Source organism: Rana temporaria, chromosome 10 (genome assembly GCF_905171775.1).
Source record: "Rana temporaria chromosome 10, aRanTem1.1, whole genome shotgun sequence".
Lineage (NCBI taxonomy): Eukaryota > Metazoa > Chordata > Amphibia > Anura > Ranidae > Rana > Rana temporaria.
Genome location: NC_053498.1, coordinates 148,854,535 through 148,870,678, shown reverse-complemented (window position 1 = coordinate 148,870,678; position 16,144 = coordinate 148,854,535). Strand labels below are relative to the sequence as shown.

The 16,144-nt window shown below is 45.8% G+C and overlaps 1 protein-coding gene across 1 annotated transcript in view; it reads left to right on the top strand.

Annotated features, from left to right (window-relative positions):
• LOC120915758 overlaps nucleotides 1-16,144 on the top strand; it is a 45,244-nt gene that overhangs the window by 17,167 nt on the left and 11,933 nt on the right. The window contains exons 4-9 of the mRNA XM_040326530.1: nucleotides 263-474; nucleotides 4,745-4,899; nucleotides 7,944-8,174; nucleotides 10,374-10,530; nucleotides 12,091-12,139; nucleotides 14,108-14,206. Of these exons, the coding sequence (XP_040182464.1) occupies nucleotides 263-474; nucleotides 4,745-4,899; nucleotides 7,944-8,174; nucleotides 10,374-10,530; nucleotides 12,091-12,139; nucleotides 14,108-14,206 (903 nt within the window). The remainder of the gene's footprint in view (nucleotides 1-262; nucleotides 475-4,744; nucleotides 4,900-7,943; nucleotides 8,175-10,373; nucleotides 10,531-12,090; nucleotides 12,140-14,107; nucleotides 14,207-16,144) is intronic.

Sequence of the window (16,144 nt, the reverse complement as noted above, 5' to 3'; positions counted from 1 at the left end):
AGATACCCGGGGCCAGATGAGGTGTTACGACGGCGCTAATGGTGTTGCGCCGTCGTAACGCCTTTGAGAATCTGGCCCTTAGACCGAATTTTAATGGTGCAAAAAATGTCGGGCAAAATGTTCGGCCCTCACGCATGTTCACTTCATCAAATCTGGCCCTCTTTGAAAAAAGTTTGGACACCCCTGCTCTACAAATAAGATTCACGATCACTATAATCATCTTAAAATACTGAATATACCTTTTTTTTAATTTTTTTTGTTTTAGGAAGCAATCTGGCTCCATCCATTACCTGCACTGATGGAACTCTAAATATATTTTTATCGAAATGTTGGCTGGAAGAAAATGGGTTTAACGCGTCAACTGTACGTCTGAAAAGCCCCGACTGTCTGGCAACAAGAGAGATTGCCAATAATACGGCCCAGATGAGCTTCCACACCCCGCTGATAATTAATTACTGCAACACCACGGCAGAGGTGAGTCTACACCCGGCAGATTGGCCGTCCATTGTACAAGGGAGGTGAGACTGGATACAATGAAGCATTGTGATTGGAAGGGAATTCGATTATTGTTTAATTACAGCAGTTTTCGAGAATTGGTTAAAAATGTATTAGGTGGTGTAAAGACGCCAATGCCTCCTGCCTGAGGATCCCTGTGCAATTCATTTCGTTCCGAATTCGTTTTTTAATGAATTTCGACAAATTCGTTAATTCGAATTAATGAAAAACCGTTTAACCACTTAAGCCCCGGACCTTTAGGCAGGTAAAGGACCCGGCCAGTTTTTGCGATTTGGCACTGCGTCGCTTTATCTGACAATTGCGCGGTCGTGCGACGTGGCTCCCAAACAAAACTGGCGTCCTTTTTTTCCCCACAAATAGAGCTTTCTTTTGGTGGTATTTGATCACCTCTGCGGTTTTTATTTTTTGCGCTATAAACAAAAATAGAGCGACAATTTTGAAAAAAATTCTATATTTTTTACTTTTTGCTATAATAAATATCCCCCAAAAAAGATATAAAAAAAAAAACTTTTTTTCCTCAGTTTAGGCCGATACGTATTCTTCTACCTATTTTTGGTAAAAAAAATCGCAATAAGCGTTTATCGATTGGTTTGCGCAAAATTTATAGCGTTTACAAAATAGGGGATAGTTTTATTGTATTTTTATTCATTTTTTTTTTACTACTAATGGCGGCGATCAGCGATTTTTTTTCATGACTGCGACATTATGGCGGACACTTCGGACAATTTTGACACATTTTTGGGACCATTGTCATTTTCACAGCGAAAAGTGCATTAAAAATGCTCTGATAACTGTGAAAATGACAATTGCAGTTTGGGAGTTAACCACTAGGGGGCGCTGAAGGGGTTAAGTGTGACCTCATATGTGTTTCTAACTGTAGGGGGGGCGGGGCTGGATGTGTGATGTCATTGATTGTGTTTCCCTATATCAGGGAACACACGATCGATGACAGTGCCACTGTGAAGAACGGGGAAGCTGTGTTTACACACGGCTCTCCCCGTTCTTTAGCTCCGGGGACCGATCACGGGACTCCAGCAGCGATCAGGTCCGCGGGTCCCGCGGCCACGGAGCTTCGGACCGGGTCGTGGGCGCTCGCCCGTGACCCACGGCTGGGCACTTAAAGAGGACGTACAGGTACGTGCTTGTGCCCAGACGTGCTATTCTGCCGACGTATATGTGCAGGAGGCGGTCCTTAAGTGGTTAACAAATTTTTCCAAATAATTCTAAATTAAAAATATGAAATTCTGAAAACCCAGAAAATTCAAAAATCTTAAATAATAACTATTAAATTCTAGGTATTGGAATTTCCGTTCAAATTTGGCTGTTAGTGAACGTAACGAACACAAATTTATCCGAAGTCACAAATTACCCGAAATAACGAATGCCACACCTAAACAAATGGAACATAATGAATAAATAATAATAAATAACAATAATCATTTTTTTTATTATTATTATTATTTATTATTCATTTGTTACGTTCCATTCGTTTAGATACGGCATTCGTTATTTCGGATAAATTTGTATTTGCAATAATTACTCGTATTGTGAAACGCTCGTTAACCGCGTTACTCGCAATCCGAGGTTCCACTGTAGTTCAAGTGAAACTCTAATGCCGCGTACACACGATCGGTTCGTCTGATGAAAGCGGTCTGTTTTCATCAGACGAACCGATCGTGTGTGGGCTCCATCGCTTTTTTATCCATCGTTGAAAAAACTAGAAACCTGTTTTAAAATTTTCTGATGGAAAATCCACGCATGCTCAGAATCAAGTCGACGCATGCTCGGAAGCATTGAACTTCATTTTTTTTCAGCACGTGTGTTTTACGTCACCGCGTTCTGACACGATCGTTTTTTTTAACTGATGGTGTGTGGGCAAGACTGATGAAAGTCAGCTTCATCGGATATCTGATGAAAAAATCCATCGGTCCGTTTTCATCAGACGAACCGATCGTGTGTACAGGGCATAAGATTTTTTTTTTACATTTTTAATTCCCCCTCTAAACAATACAGTGGAACCTTGGATTGTGAGTAACGCGGTTAACGAGCGTTTAGCAATACGAGCGCTGTATTTTTAAAAATCGTAGACACCCTCCTGGCCAACTTGTAATTAGAGATTGGGTATTTTTTTAACAGTGGAACCTCGGATTACGGGTATAATCCGTTCCAGGAGAATGCTCGTAATCCAAAGCACTCGCATATCAAAGCGAGTTTCCCCATAGAAGTCAATGGAAATGAAAATAATTTGTTCCTCATTGACTTCAATGGCATGCAATACCGCATGTGGCCAGACGTGGAGGGGGGAGGCATAGAGTCTCGGGAACACACGGAAAGGCTCGAGGACAGCTCGGCTGACCTCGGCAAACCTCAGAAGGACTCCGTTCCTTTCCGTGTATTTCCGAACGGTGCCGATCGGCTGCAATCGGCTCCGGCCCCCCCCCCCCCCCTGCCACAGGCCAAACGCAGTACTGCACACCGCCTTGGCCTGAATCCTGCTCGTGCCGCGAGACAACACTCACAAACCGAGTTACGATTTTTAAAAATGCACAGCGCTCGTATTGCGAAACGCTCGTTAACCGCGTTACTCGCAATCCGAGGTTCCACTGTAGTTCAATTGAAACTCTAAGATTTTTTTTTTACATTTTTAATTCCCCCTCTAAAAAATACAGTGGAACCTCGGATTGCGAGTAACGCGGTTAACGAGCGTTTCGCAATACGAGCGCTGTATTTTTTGCCGGAGAGCCTCGGAAACGGCCGGAAATGCCCAAGGGCACCTCGGCAAACCTTGGAAAGACTCCATTCCCGAGGTTTGCCAAAGTCAGCCGAGCTGTCCTCCGGCCTTTCCGTACATTTTCGAACGGTGCAGATCGGCTGCGATCGGCACCGTTCGACTCCAGTGCCCCCCCCCCCCCCACCTTACACCGCTTTGGCCTGAATCCTGCTTGTTTTGTGAGACAACATTTGCAAACTGAGTTACGATTTTTTTAAAAATCTTTTTAAAAATGTAAAAAAAAATCTTAGAGTTTCAACTGAACTACAGTGGAACCCCGAATTGCGAGTAACGTGGTTAATGAGCGTTTCGCAATATGAGCGCTGTATTTTAAAAAATCGTAGCTCGGTCTGCGAGTGTTGTCTCACAAAACTAGCAGCATTCAGGCCAAAGCGGTGTGCAGTATTGCGTTTGGCCTGAGGTGGGGGGGCCGGAGCCGATCGGCACCATTCGGAAAGGAACAGAGGGCCATATTCTCAAACAAGTTACGCCGGTGTATCTACTGATTCACAAAACAAGATACGCCGGATTTAGACTAGGATCCGACTAGTGTAAGTCACTTACACTGTCGGATCTTAAATGTAATTCGCCGCCGGCCGCTAGGTGGCGTTTACGTTCAGGTCTCATTTGTTTATGCAAATGAGCCTGATATGCCGATTCACGAACGAAATCACGTCGCGTAACCGTTGCTTACGTCATTTGCGTAAGCGTAAGGTTACCCCTGCTATATGAGGGGTAACCTTACGCCAGTCCCACGTATGCCATGTTAAGTATGGCGTCGGGTCCGCGTCATCTTTTCCCGTCGGGTACATCGTTTTACTAAGTCGTTCTTGAATACGACTTTACATCAATAACGCACACGTCGGCGTCATTGACGTTTTCCGTCGAGAACTGGAGCATGCGCACTGGGCTATTTTAAGCCCGGCGCATGCGCAGTTCGAACAGCACGGGGGCACGCTTAATTTAAATACAAGCCGCCCCCTTGGAATTACGCGGGGATACGCCAGGCCAATTACACTACGCCACTGCAAACTACGGAGCAAGTGTTTGGGGAATACAGCACTTGCTCCTGTAAGTTGGGGCGGCGTAGTGTAAATGGCTTACGCTACGCCCGCCTCAAATCTACGAGAATCTGGCCCGGAGTCTTTCCGCGGTTTGCTGAGGTCAGCCGAGCTGTCCTCGGGCCTTTCCGTGTGTTCCCGAGGCTCTCTGGCGCCCCCCCACCCCACCTCTGGCTACATGCGGTATTGCATACCATTGAAGTCAATGCGGAACAAATTATTTTCGTTTCCATTGACTTCTATGGGGAAACTCGCTTTGATATGCGAGTGCTTTGGATTAAGAGCATTCTCCTGGAACCGATTATGCCTGTGATCCGAGGTTCCGCTGTATTTACGTTTGTCCTGTTCATTGTCCACAACTTCAAACCGGTTTAATGACTCACTTCTCTCTCCGCAGGTAAATGGGATGCGGGTCACATACAGGAACACGCTGTACGCTTTTTCCCGGGAATCTGTAAATCAGATGCAGCGAGTGTTCTTTATGGACGTTTCCTGCGCGGTCCCTCTGAGTATCAGCGCCCAGCTTATCATCACCCTGAAGCCAGCACTCCGGTAATATCGATCATTCATTAACCACCTCAATACCGGGTACTTTCACCCTCTTCCTGCCCAGGCCATTTTTCAGAATAGGGCGCTGTCACACTTTGAATGACAATTGCGCGGTCGTGCGACACTGTAACCATGTGACATTTTTATAATTTTCTTTACATAAATACAGCTTTCTTTTGTTGGTATTTAATCACTTCTGGGTTGTTGTTTTTTCCCCCCAAAAATGTAAAAACCCATTAAAAAAAATTAAAGTTTTTCGTAGTTTCCATCAGTAAGTTTTGTAAATAAGTAATTTATCTCCTTCACTTTTTGGTGCCGATGAGACGACACTAATGGGCACTGATGAGGCTGTACTTATGGGCACTAATTACATGCCACTGATGAAGAGGCACAAATATGCCGCACTTATGGGCAGTGATAGGTGGCCCTGATGGGTGGCACTGGTGGGCACAAATAGGCAAGACTGGTAGGCACAGATAGGTGGCACTCATGGGCTTTAATGGGTGATATTGATGGGCAGCACTGATAGCCAGCCCTGACTGGCATCACTAATGGCCACTGATTGCTGGCACTGTGGGGCTTTATTGTAATCAGGGCACTGATGACCAACACAAAGTGTCACATAATTGTGAAGTGGAAGGAAAATGATACAAATAAATCTGTGAAAAGTGTGGGGGGAGGGGCATTTGTATGGCGCCCCCCGGAGTCAATACTTTGTAGGACCCCCTTTCTCTACAAGTCTTTTTGGGGGGTCTCTACCAGCTTTGCACATCTAGAGAGGGACATTTCTCCTCCATTCTTCTTCTCTGTAAAATATCTCTGTCTCTGTCAGATTGGATGGAGAGCGTCTGTGATCAGCAATTTTCAAGTCTTGCCACAGATTCTCAATGGGATTTAGGTCTGGACTGTGACTGGGCCATTCTAACACATGAATAGGCTTTGATCTAATCCATTCCATTGTAGCTTTGGCTGTACTTTAGGGGCGTTGTCCTGCTGGAAGGTGAACCTCCCCCCCCCCCCCCCGGTCTCAAGTCTTTTGCAGACTCTAACAGGTTTTCTTCTAAGATTGTCCTGTATTTGTCTCCATCCATCTTCCCATCAACTCTGACCAGCTTCCCTGTCCCTGCTGAAGAAAAGCATCCCCACCACATGATGCTGCCACCACCATGTTTCACAGTGGGGATGGTGTGTTCAGGGTGATGTGCAGTGTTAGTGTTCCCCCACACATAGCGTTTTTTGTTGAACTTTGGTGTCATGTGACCAGAGCCCCTTCTTCCACATGTTTGCTGTGTCCCCTCCCCCACATGTTTGCTGTGTCCCCTCCCCCACATGGTTGCTGTGTCCCCTCCCCCACATGGCTTCTCACAAACTGCAAACAGGACTTCTTATGTCTTTCTTCCTCCAATGTCTTTCTTCTTGTCACTCTTCCATAAAGGGCAGATTTGTGGAGAGACCACTAATAGTTGTCCTGTGGACAGATTCTCCCCCCTGAGCTGTGCAGCTCCTCCAGAGCTACCATGGGCCTCTTGGCTGCTTCTCTGATGCCCGGCCCGGTCAGTTTAGGTGGACGGCCATGTCTTGGTAGGTTTGCAGTTGTGCCGTACTCTTTCCATTTTCCGATGATGGATTGAACAGAAGCTCCGTGAGATGATCAAAGCTTGGGAGATTTTTTTATAACCTAACCCTGCTTTATACTTCTCCACAACTTTATCCCTGACCTGTCTGGTGTGTTCCTCGGCCTTCGTGATGCTGTTTGTTCACTAAGGTTCTCTAACAAACCTCCGAGGGCTTCACAGAACAGCTGTATTTATACTGAGATTACATGACACACAGGTGGAATCTATTTACTAATTAGGTGATTTCTGAAGGCAATTGGTTCCACTGGATTTTAGTTATCAGAGTAAAGGGGGCTGAATACAAATGCCCCTCCCCCCCACACTTTTCACATATTTACTTGTATCATTTATCATTTTCCTTCCACTTCCCAATTATGTGACACTTTGTGTCTCTCACATAAAATCCCAATTAAATACATTCACGTTTTTGGTTGTAACATGAGAAAATGTGGGAAATTTCAAGGGGTGTGAATACTTTTTCATGGCACTGTAACCCATTGGAAGTAAATTCCCTTTACACCCGCTAGGCGGCCTCCAGCGGCACTGGTCCAGCGCACTCCGCCACCCAAACTTGATACCAACAGCCATGATTCTGTCACCTTGTTGGGTCTCATTGGGCTGGATTCAAGAAGCAATTGCGCCTGTGTAACCATAGTTACGCAGCGCAATTGCTTACTTGCCCCGGCGTAACGAATGCTCCTGATTCAGGAACCTCGTTACGCCGACTGCAGCCTAAGATATGCGCGGCATAAGGCTCTTATGCCCGCATATCTTAGGCTGCATTCTAGCGATGGCCGCTAGGGGGCGTTCCCGTTGTGCTCAGCGTATAGTATGCAAATTGCATACTAACGCCGATTCACAACGTTACGTGAGCCCTGCGTACGCAATTTACGTTGTTTCCGTACGGCGGTTTTTGCGTAAGGCTGCCCCTGCTATTAGCAGGGGCAGCCAATGTTACGTATACCCGTCGTTCCCGCGTCGCGAAATTTCAAATTTACGCAGTTTGCGTAAGTGATTCGTGAATGGCGCTGGACGCCATTCACGTTCACTTTGAAGCAAATGACGTCCTTGCGACGTCATTTGCCGCAATGCACGTCGGGAAAGTTTCCCGACGGAGCATGCGCTCTACGATCGGCGCGGGAACGCGCCTAATTTAAATGATTCCCGCCCCCTACGGGATCATTTAAATTGCGCGCGCTTACGCCGGGCATTTTGCCGGCGCGCCCACGCAATTTACAGAGCTACTGCTCCGTGAATCAAGGGCAGCGCAGTAAATTTGCGGGAACGCAGGGCAAAAACGTTGCCCTGCGCCTCCGTAAAAAAAGCGCAAACCTGAATCCAGCCCATTGTATCTATCAGTAGTTAGAAGTCTCTCTCTGCAGATGAACCTCCAATTATTCCTGTGGGTGACGCCTCTTCTTTATTTTTCAGCATCTTATCAGTAAACATTCCCGGAACAAATATCTCCTCCGCAGTGCGCATGTGGATCTATAAAGATGGAGCCTTTACCACTCCGCTCTCAGACAACGACGCATTGTATGTGGAGGACACTGTGTACATCGTAGTGACCGCGCCGGATTTGGACGCAAACCTCAAAGTGGAGCGAATGTACGTCTCTCCCGGAGAGTCCGAAAATCTGCAATACGATTTACTTCTGAATGGGTGAGTGTCCAGAATCATAAATTCCTATACAGTCACACAATTCTTGTTTTTTTTTTATTAACCACTTAAGACCCGGACTATTATGCAGGTTAAGGACCTTGCCCCTTTTTGCGATTCGGCACTGTGTCGCTTTAACTCACAATTGCGCGGTCGTGCGACGTGGCTCCCAAACAAAATTGGCGTCCTTTTTTTCCCACAAATAGAGCTTTCTTTTGGTGGTATTTGATCACCTCTGCGGTTTTTATTTTTTGCGCTATAAATAAAAATGGAGCGACAATTTAAAAAAAAAAAAATGCAATATTTTTTACTTTTTGCTAAAATAAATATCCCCAAAAAATATATAAAAAATATAGGGCTAGATTCAGATAGCCCTGCGTAATGTTGTGCGAGCGTAACGTATCTCCGATACGTTACGCCGCCGTAAATTAGGGCGCAAGTTCCGTATTCAGAAAGAACTTGCGCCCTAAGTTACGGCGGCGTAACATATGTGCTCCGGCGTAAGCCCGCCTAATTCAAATTTGGATGATGTGGGCCTGTTTTATTCAAATTTAGTGTGACCCCACGTATTTGACGTTTTTTTTTACGAATGGCGCATGTGCCGTTCGTAAAAGAATCCCAGTACGCATGCTCGAAATTCCGCCGCAAATCGTCAATGCTTTAGACTTGAACGCCCTATTCGCCAACGACTTACGCAAACGACGTAAACATTTCAAAATTCGACGCGGGAACGACGTCCATACTTAACATTGCGTACGCCTCATATAGCAGGAGCAACCTTACGCCGGAAAAAGCCTAACGTAAACGACGTAAAAAAATGCGCCGGGCGTAGGTACGTTTGTGAATCGGCGTATCTACCTAATTAGCATATTCCTCGCGTAAATTGACGGAAGCGCCACCTAGCGGCCAGCGTAAAATTGCAACTAAGATACGACGGCGTAAGTGATCTTAGTCAAATCTATGCGTAACTAATTCTAAGAATCAGGCGCATAGATACGACGCCGCAACTCAGAGATACGAGGGTTTATATGGAGATACGCTCTCGTATCTCGTACCTGAATCTAGCTCATAATTTTTTCCTCAGTTTAGGCCGATATGTATTCTTCTACCTATTTTTGGTAAAAAAAAATTGCAATAATCGTTTATTGATTGGTTTGCGCAAAATTTATAGCGTTTACAAAATAGGGGATAGTTTTATGGCATTTTTATTAGCTAAATGATTATGATAAACGTAGATATAATGGGAACATGCTCATACCTCCCAACCACGGATGGATTTTGCGGGACTTTCCCGCACAGACACTTCTTTCCCGCAGTCCCGCGATAGCGGTAATTTTCCCGCACAGGAAGAGGAGCCAGTGGCAGCATGGGAGGTTGAGGTATGACAGCACCCCCCTCCCCTACCAAGTGTGATCTAATTTCCTGCAACCCCCCCCCCCCCTCATCCCACGCTAGTATCACCCCCCCCTGCGCACCAACTTTATTGTCCAAAAAAAATAAAAATAATCACCACGTCGGCACCCCCACCCCAAAAAAATATTCGGCATCCTGCGATGGCACCCCCCCTCCCCCCCACCACTCAACAACTTTAATGTCAGCATAAAAAAAATGTAGCCGTCCCGCGGTAGCATCCCCCCTAGGGTGACCACATTTCCAACCTACCATTCAGGGACACCCCCCCTTCCCCAAAATCAGCTTGTGATGTAACGAATCACAGCACAGTGATTGGACACAAGAGGCGGGATTTATGATTTCTCCAATCACAAGCAGGGGGCGGGGACTGTGCTCCTCCGGGCATTCCCAGCCAGGACAAGTACTGTCAGTGAGTAAAGCGGTGATGTGGCTGCATTTTTTGGGGGGGGCATCAGATTGGCCCGGGGGGGGGGGGGGCTATGTCAGTTTCATTCCGGGACACTGTATTGTCCTGGAATGAATGTGCCCGGGACAGACATGCAAAATGCGGGACTGTCCCGGGCAATCCGGGACACGTGGTCACCCTAATCCCCCCCCCCCCCCCCGCTCAACAACTTTAATGGCATTGAACAAAAAAAATTGAATGTACCGCAGTTGCATTTTGAAAAGTTGTGAGGTGCGCATGCTGTGTATTGTATTATAATGTAATACTATGTATCGTTATCATTTCCTGAATACTCCTTGTGATATAGATGGGAGGAGCTAAAACCTGATTGTTTCTGTATCCAGGTGTCCGGCGGGAGGTCTGCTTGCTGACCTGATCACCGTGATCGGCAATGGAGTCGGCACTGAGTCGCGGTTCGCTATGAAGGTCTTCCAGATTTCTGGTTTCGACAGTTTCAGGCTTTCTGCCGACGTCCTCTTCTGCGTGGATAATTGCGTCCCGGTAAGACTTCATCACACACCTGGAAGATGTTCCGTGATACCGGAAAGAAGTGTGCGGAATTTTATTGTTTTAACCACTTAAGGACCCCTTCACGCCGATATACGTCGGCAGAATGGCACGGCTGAGCACAATCAACGTATAGGTACGTTTTCCTTTACGCCCAGCTGTGGGGTCGCGGGCGCGCGCCCACGTCCCGGTCCAAAGCTCCGTGACCGCGGGACTCACGGACCCGATCGACACTGGAGTCCCGTGATCACCTCTGCGGTTTTTATTTTTTGCGCTATAAACAAAAATAGAGCGACGATTAAGAAAAAAAAATGCAATATTTTTTTACTTTTTGCTATAATAAATGGGGTGGATTCAGGTAGGGGCGCGCACTACTACGGAGGCGCAGCGTACCGTTTTTACGCTACGCCTGCGTAAATGACGTGCGCTACGCTTCATTCACGAAGCAGTAGCTCCGTAATTTGCGTGTGCGCTCCGTAAAACTGCCCGGCGTAAGCGCGCGTAATTTAAATGATCCCGTAGGGGGCGTGGATCATTTAAATTAGGCGCGTTCCCGCGCCGAACGTAGTGCGCATGCTCCGTCGGGAAACTTTCCCGACGTGCATTGTGGCAAATGACGTCGCAAGGACGTCATTTGCTTCAACGTGAACGTAAATTGCGTCCAGCGCCATTCACGATTCACTTACGCAAACGACGTAATTTTTAAAAATCGCGACGCGGGAACGACGGGTATACTTAGCATTGGCTGCCCCTGCTAATACCATGGGCAGCCTTACGCAAAAAACGACGAACGCAAATGACGTAAAATGCGAACGCAGGGCGCGTGTACGGTTGTGAATCGGCGTGAGTATGCAATTTGCATACTCTACGCTGACCACTACGAGAACGCCACCTAGCGGCCTGCGTAAGAATGCAGCCTACGATACGACGGCATAAGAGCCTTATGCCATGCATATCTTAGGCTGCAGTCGGCGTAACGTTGCTCCTGCTATTAGGTGGCGCAGCCAATGTTAAGTATGGACGTCGTTCCCGCTTCGAAATTTGAATTTATTACGTTGTTTGCGTAAGTCGTTCGCGAATAGGGCTGGACGTAATTTACGTTCACGTCGAAAGCAATGACGATTTGCGTCGGAATTTCGAGCATGCGCACTGGGATTTTTTCACAAACGGCGCATGCGCTGTTCGTAAAAAAACGTAAAATACGCGGGGTCAACCTATTTTAAATAAAACACGCCCCCCCTCAACATCATTTGAATGACGCACGCTTACGCCGGCCCCATTTACGCTACGCCGCCGTAAGTTAGGAGGCAAGTGCTTTGTGAATACAGCACTTGCCTCTCAAACTTACGGCGGCGTAGCGTAAATACGATACGCTGCGCCGCCATAATAGTATGCTGAATCTAGGCCATTGTGTGTTATAATGAATGCATGTGTGGCCCCCGGGGGTGTAGGAGAGTAGCGGGTGTGAAATTGCATCACTGGCGACCATAGAGTTAATTTAAAAAGTACAAAACTCTTATGCATTCCTTTCATATATCTTGTGTTTGATTCCAGGAGTGCGCTGGCGCTGGGGGTAACCCGCCTACAGTCTCTTCAAACACAAGTAAGTCACGCCAGCCTCTGTTTGTATGAAATCTGTTACGTAGCAGCGATTCCATGTAATCCCGGTCAGAGGCGGCTCTTTAATTAGGCAAATTAGGCGGTTGCCTAGGGCCTCGAAGCTCACGGGGGCCTCGCGGCCGCCTAATTTGCCTGGTGGAGGAAGGGGAGAGCCCAGCATCGGGAAGAATGATGGCACTGCCTGCAGACGTGTGGGACCAATCTCCTCATGCAAAAATTTTATACTTTTTCCCATTACGGGCGTGAGTGGGGGCCTCATGTCAAAGCCTCACAAAGCCTAGAGCCCCGCCTCTGATCCTGGTGATACATCGGATTTGTTTCCTGTGGTTCTGGCGCTGTACCCCGGCACATGAGAGGGGGCACAACTGTGTTAGATCATGTTATCATTTTTATATTCAAATTAATATAAATAAAGTGTAAAAATGTAACTGTATTTTTGTAAAAGACTTGGGGCACCTAATGCGGCGCTTGTACACAAATTGCGTTGGCGTGGTCAAATTGCATTAACAGTGGGAGGGGCTTTAAGAGGCACGGTTACATAAAACCTGAGCCTCCATGCAGGGCCGCCATCAGGAATTATGGGGCCCCCCCCCCCCTTACACAGCTTCAGGCATTGGCCCCCTGAAGCAGAGAACCGGGGTGGGAAAAAAATAAAGGAGGGTTGCCATCTGGGGCACTGGGGACCTCTGGGCCCTTTAATAAAAAAATAAATATAATTTTTTTTATATAAAAATAAAATAAAAAAAAGGGGTAAGGGGGTTTGCCATCCGGAGCCCTGGGGACCTCTGGGCCCTTTAATAAAAAAATATATATATATAAAAAGATAAATAAAAAAGAAGGGGGGTTGTCATACGGAGCCCTGGGGACCTCTGGGCCCTTTAATAAAAAAAGAAATATATATATATAAAAAAATAAATAAAAAAGAAGGGGGGTTGTCATCCGGGGCCCTGGGGACCTCTGGGCCCTTTAATAAAAAAAGAAATATATATATAAAAAAATAAATAAAAAAGAAGGGGGGTTGTCATACGGAGCCCTGGGGACCTCTGGGCCCTTTAATAAAAATATATATATATATAAAAAGATAAATAAAAAAGAAGGGGGGTTGTCATACGGAGCCCTGGGGACCTCTGGGCCCTTTAATAAAAAAAGAAATATATATATAAAAAAATAAATAAAAAAGAAGGGGGGTTGTCATCCGGGGCCCTGGGGACCTCTGGGCCCTTTAATAAAAAAATAAATATAATTTATTTTTAAATAAAAATAAAATAAAAAAAAGGGGTAAGGGGGGTTTGCCATCCGGAGCCCTGGGGACCTCTGGGCCCTTTAATAAAAAAACATATATATATAAAAAGATAAATAAAAAAGAAGGGGGGTTGTCATACGGAGCCCTGGGGACCTCTGGGCCCTTTAATAAAAAAAGAAATATATATATAAAAAAATAAATAAAAAAGAAGGGGGGTTGTCATCCGGGGCCCTGGGGACCTCTGGGCCCTTTAATAAAAAAATAAATATAATTTATTTTTAAATAAAAATAAAATAAAAAAAAGGGGTAAGGGGGTTTGCCATCCGGAGCCCTGGGGACCTCTGGGCCCTTTAATAAAAAAACATATATATATAAAAAGATAAATAAAAAAGAAGGGGGGTTGTCATCCGAGGCCCTGGGGACCTCTGGGCCCTTTAATAATAATAATTAAAAAAAAAAATATATATATATAATTTTTTTTTAATAAAAATAAAATAAAAAAAAGGGTTAAGGGGGTTTGCCATCCGGAGCCATGGGGACCCCTGGGCCCTTTAATAAAAAAAATATATATATATATAAAAAAAATTTATAAAAAAAAAAAAAAAAATTGCCAATCAATACCAATCCATGCCAATCAATACCAATCAATGTGTAAATCATGTAATACATCGCAGACATTCAGCTGTATTCCCTTCTCTGTATCTCCAGCCTCTGTAATCTGTGGAAATGAAACCTGCGCCGGTGATGAGTACTGTGATGGCAGCGGCACCGCCTGCCGGTGTAATTCCACCGTCTACCACTATGCAGGTATAGTATGCTAGGATCCAATGGCCATAAAGAGGGCTGAAGGACACTTCGCCTTCCTATATACTCTAAAGTGCTGTATATGAATGGTTGTATGATAAGCACAAATCTAAAATATTAAACACGATATAACACACACTATATTACCAAAAGTATTGGGACGCCTGCCTTTACACGCACATGGGGCCGGATTCAGAAAGAAGATACGACGGCGCATCTCCTGGTAAACGCCGTCGTATCTCTGAGTCCGGCCGTCGTATCTGTGCGCCTGATTCTTAGAATCAGGTTACGCATAGATATGCCTAAGATCCGACAGGTGTAATTGACTTACACCGTCGTATCTTAGGCTGCAATTCCAGGCCGGCCGCTAGGTGGCGCTTCCGTGTCTTTTACGCGTCGAATATGCAAATGAGCATTTACGCCGATTCAGAAACGAACGACCGCCCGGCGCTTTTTTTTTTTACTTTGTTTGCGTTCGGCTTTTTCAGGTGGAAAGTTACCCCTGCTATAGGAGGGGTAAGTGCGGCGTATCCAATGTTAAGTATGGCCGTTGTTCCCGCGCCGAGTTTTGAATTTTTTACGTCGTTTGCGTAAGTCGTTCGCGAATACGGCCGGACGTAATTTAGGTTAACGTCAAAACCAATGACGTCCTTGCGACGTCATTTGGGGCAATGCACGCTGGGAAAATTTGCGGACGGCGCATGCGCTGTTGGATCGGCGCGGGGACGCGCCTGATTTAAATTTTAGACGCCCCCCAGCCGCGGAATTTGAATTCCTCCAGTGGATTTACGATACGCCGCCGCAACTTTAGAGGCAAGTGCTTTCTGAATAAAGCACTTGCCTCAAAAACTCTCTATATATAAACTCTATAGACTCTATACGGCGCCTGCGCAATGACGTTCAGCTTCTGTCGGAAAGTCGTGACGCGCAGTATGCGCCGGTCGGAGGAAGGTCAATCAACTAGGAACGCCCAGTCCAGCAAGAATCATACCCGGAAGCCGAGCGATAAAAAGGCGATAACGAGGTATGTACGAAAAAACAAACAAAAAAACAACCAGCATACCCGCAATGTAATCAGTGCTTCTCAATGTATTGTTAGTCCTTGCCTTCTAGCGGGTGGGGGGTCCGATCGGGACCCCCTCCGCTGCGTGTGGCGGTCGGATTCCCGCAGGGAGCGATCCGGGACGACGGCACGGCTATTCGTTTCTAGCCGCCCCCTCGCGATCGCTCCCCGGAGCTGAAGAACGGGGAGAGCCGTATGTAAACACGGCTTCCCCGTGCTTCACTGTGGCGCTGCATCGATCGAGTGATCCCTTTTATAGGGAGACTCGATCGATGACATCAGACCTACAGCCACACCCCCCTATAGTTGTAAACACACACTAGGTGAACCCTAACTCCTACAGCGCCCCCTGTGGTTAACTCCCAAACTGCAATTGTCATTTTCACAGTAATCAGTGCATTTTTATAGCATTTTTTGCTGTGAAAATGACAATGGTCCCAAAAATGTGTCAAAATTGTCCGAAGTGTCCGCTATAATGTCGCAGTCACGAAAACAAAATCGCTGATCACCGCCATTAGTAGTAAAAAAATAAATTATTAATATAAATGCAACAAAACTATCCCCTATTTTGTAAACGCTATACATTTTGCGCAAAAAAGCAATCGCTTATTGCGATTTTTTTTTTTTTTTTACCAAAAATATGTAGAAGAATACGTATCGGCCTAAACTGAGGAAAAACATTTTTTTTTTATATATTTTTGGGGGATATTTATTATAGCAAAAAGTAAAAAATATTGTTTTTTTTTTCAAAATTGTCGCTCTATTTTTGTTTATAGCGCAAAAAATAAAAACCGCAGAGGTGATCAAATACCACCAAAAGAAAGCTCTATTTTTGGGGAAAAAAGGACGCCAATTTTGTTTGGGAGCCACGTCGCACG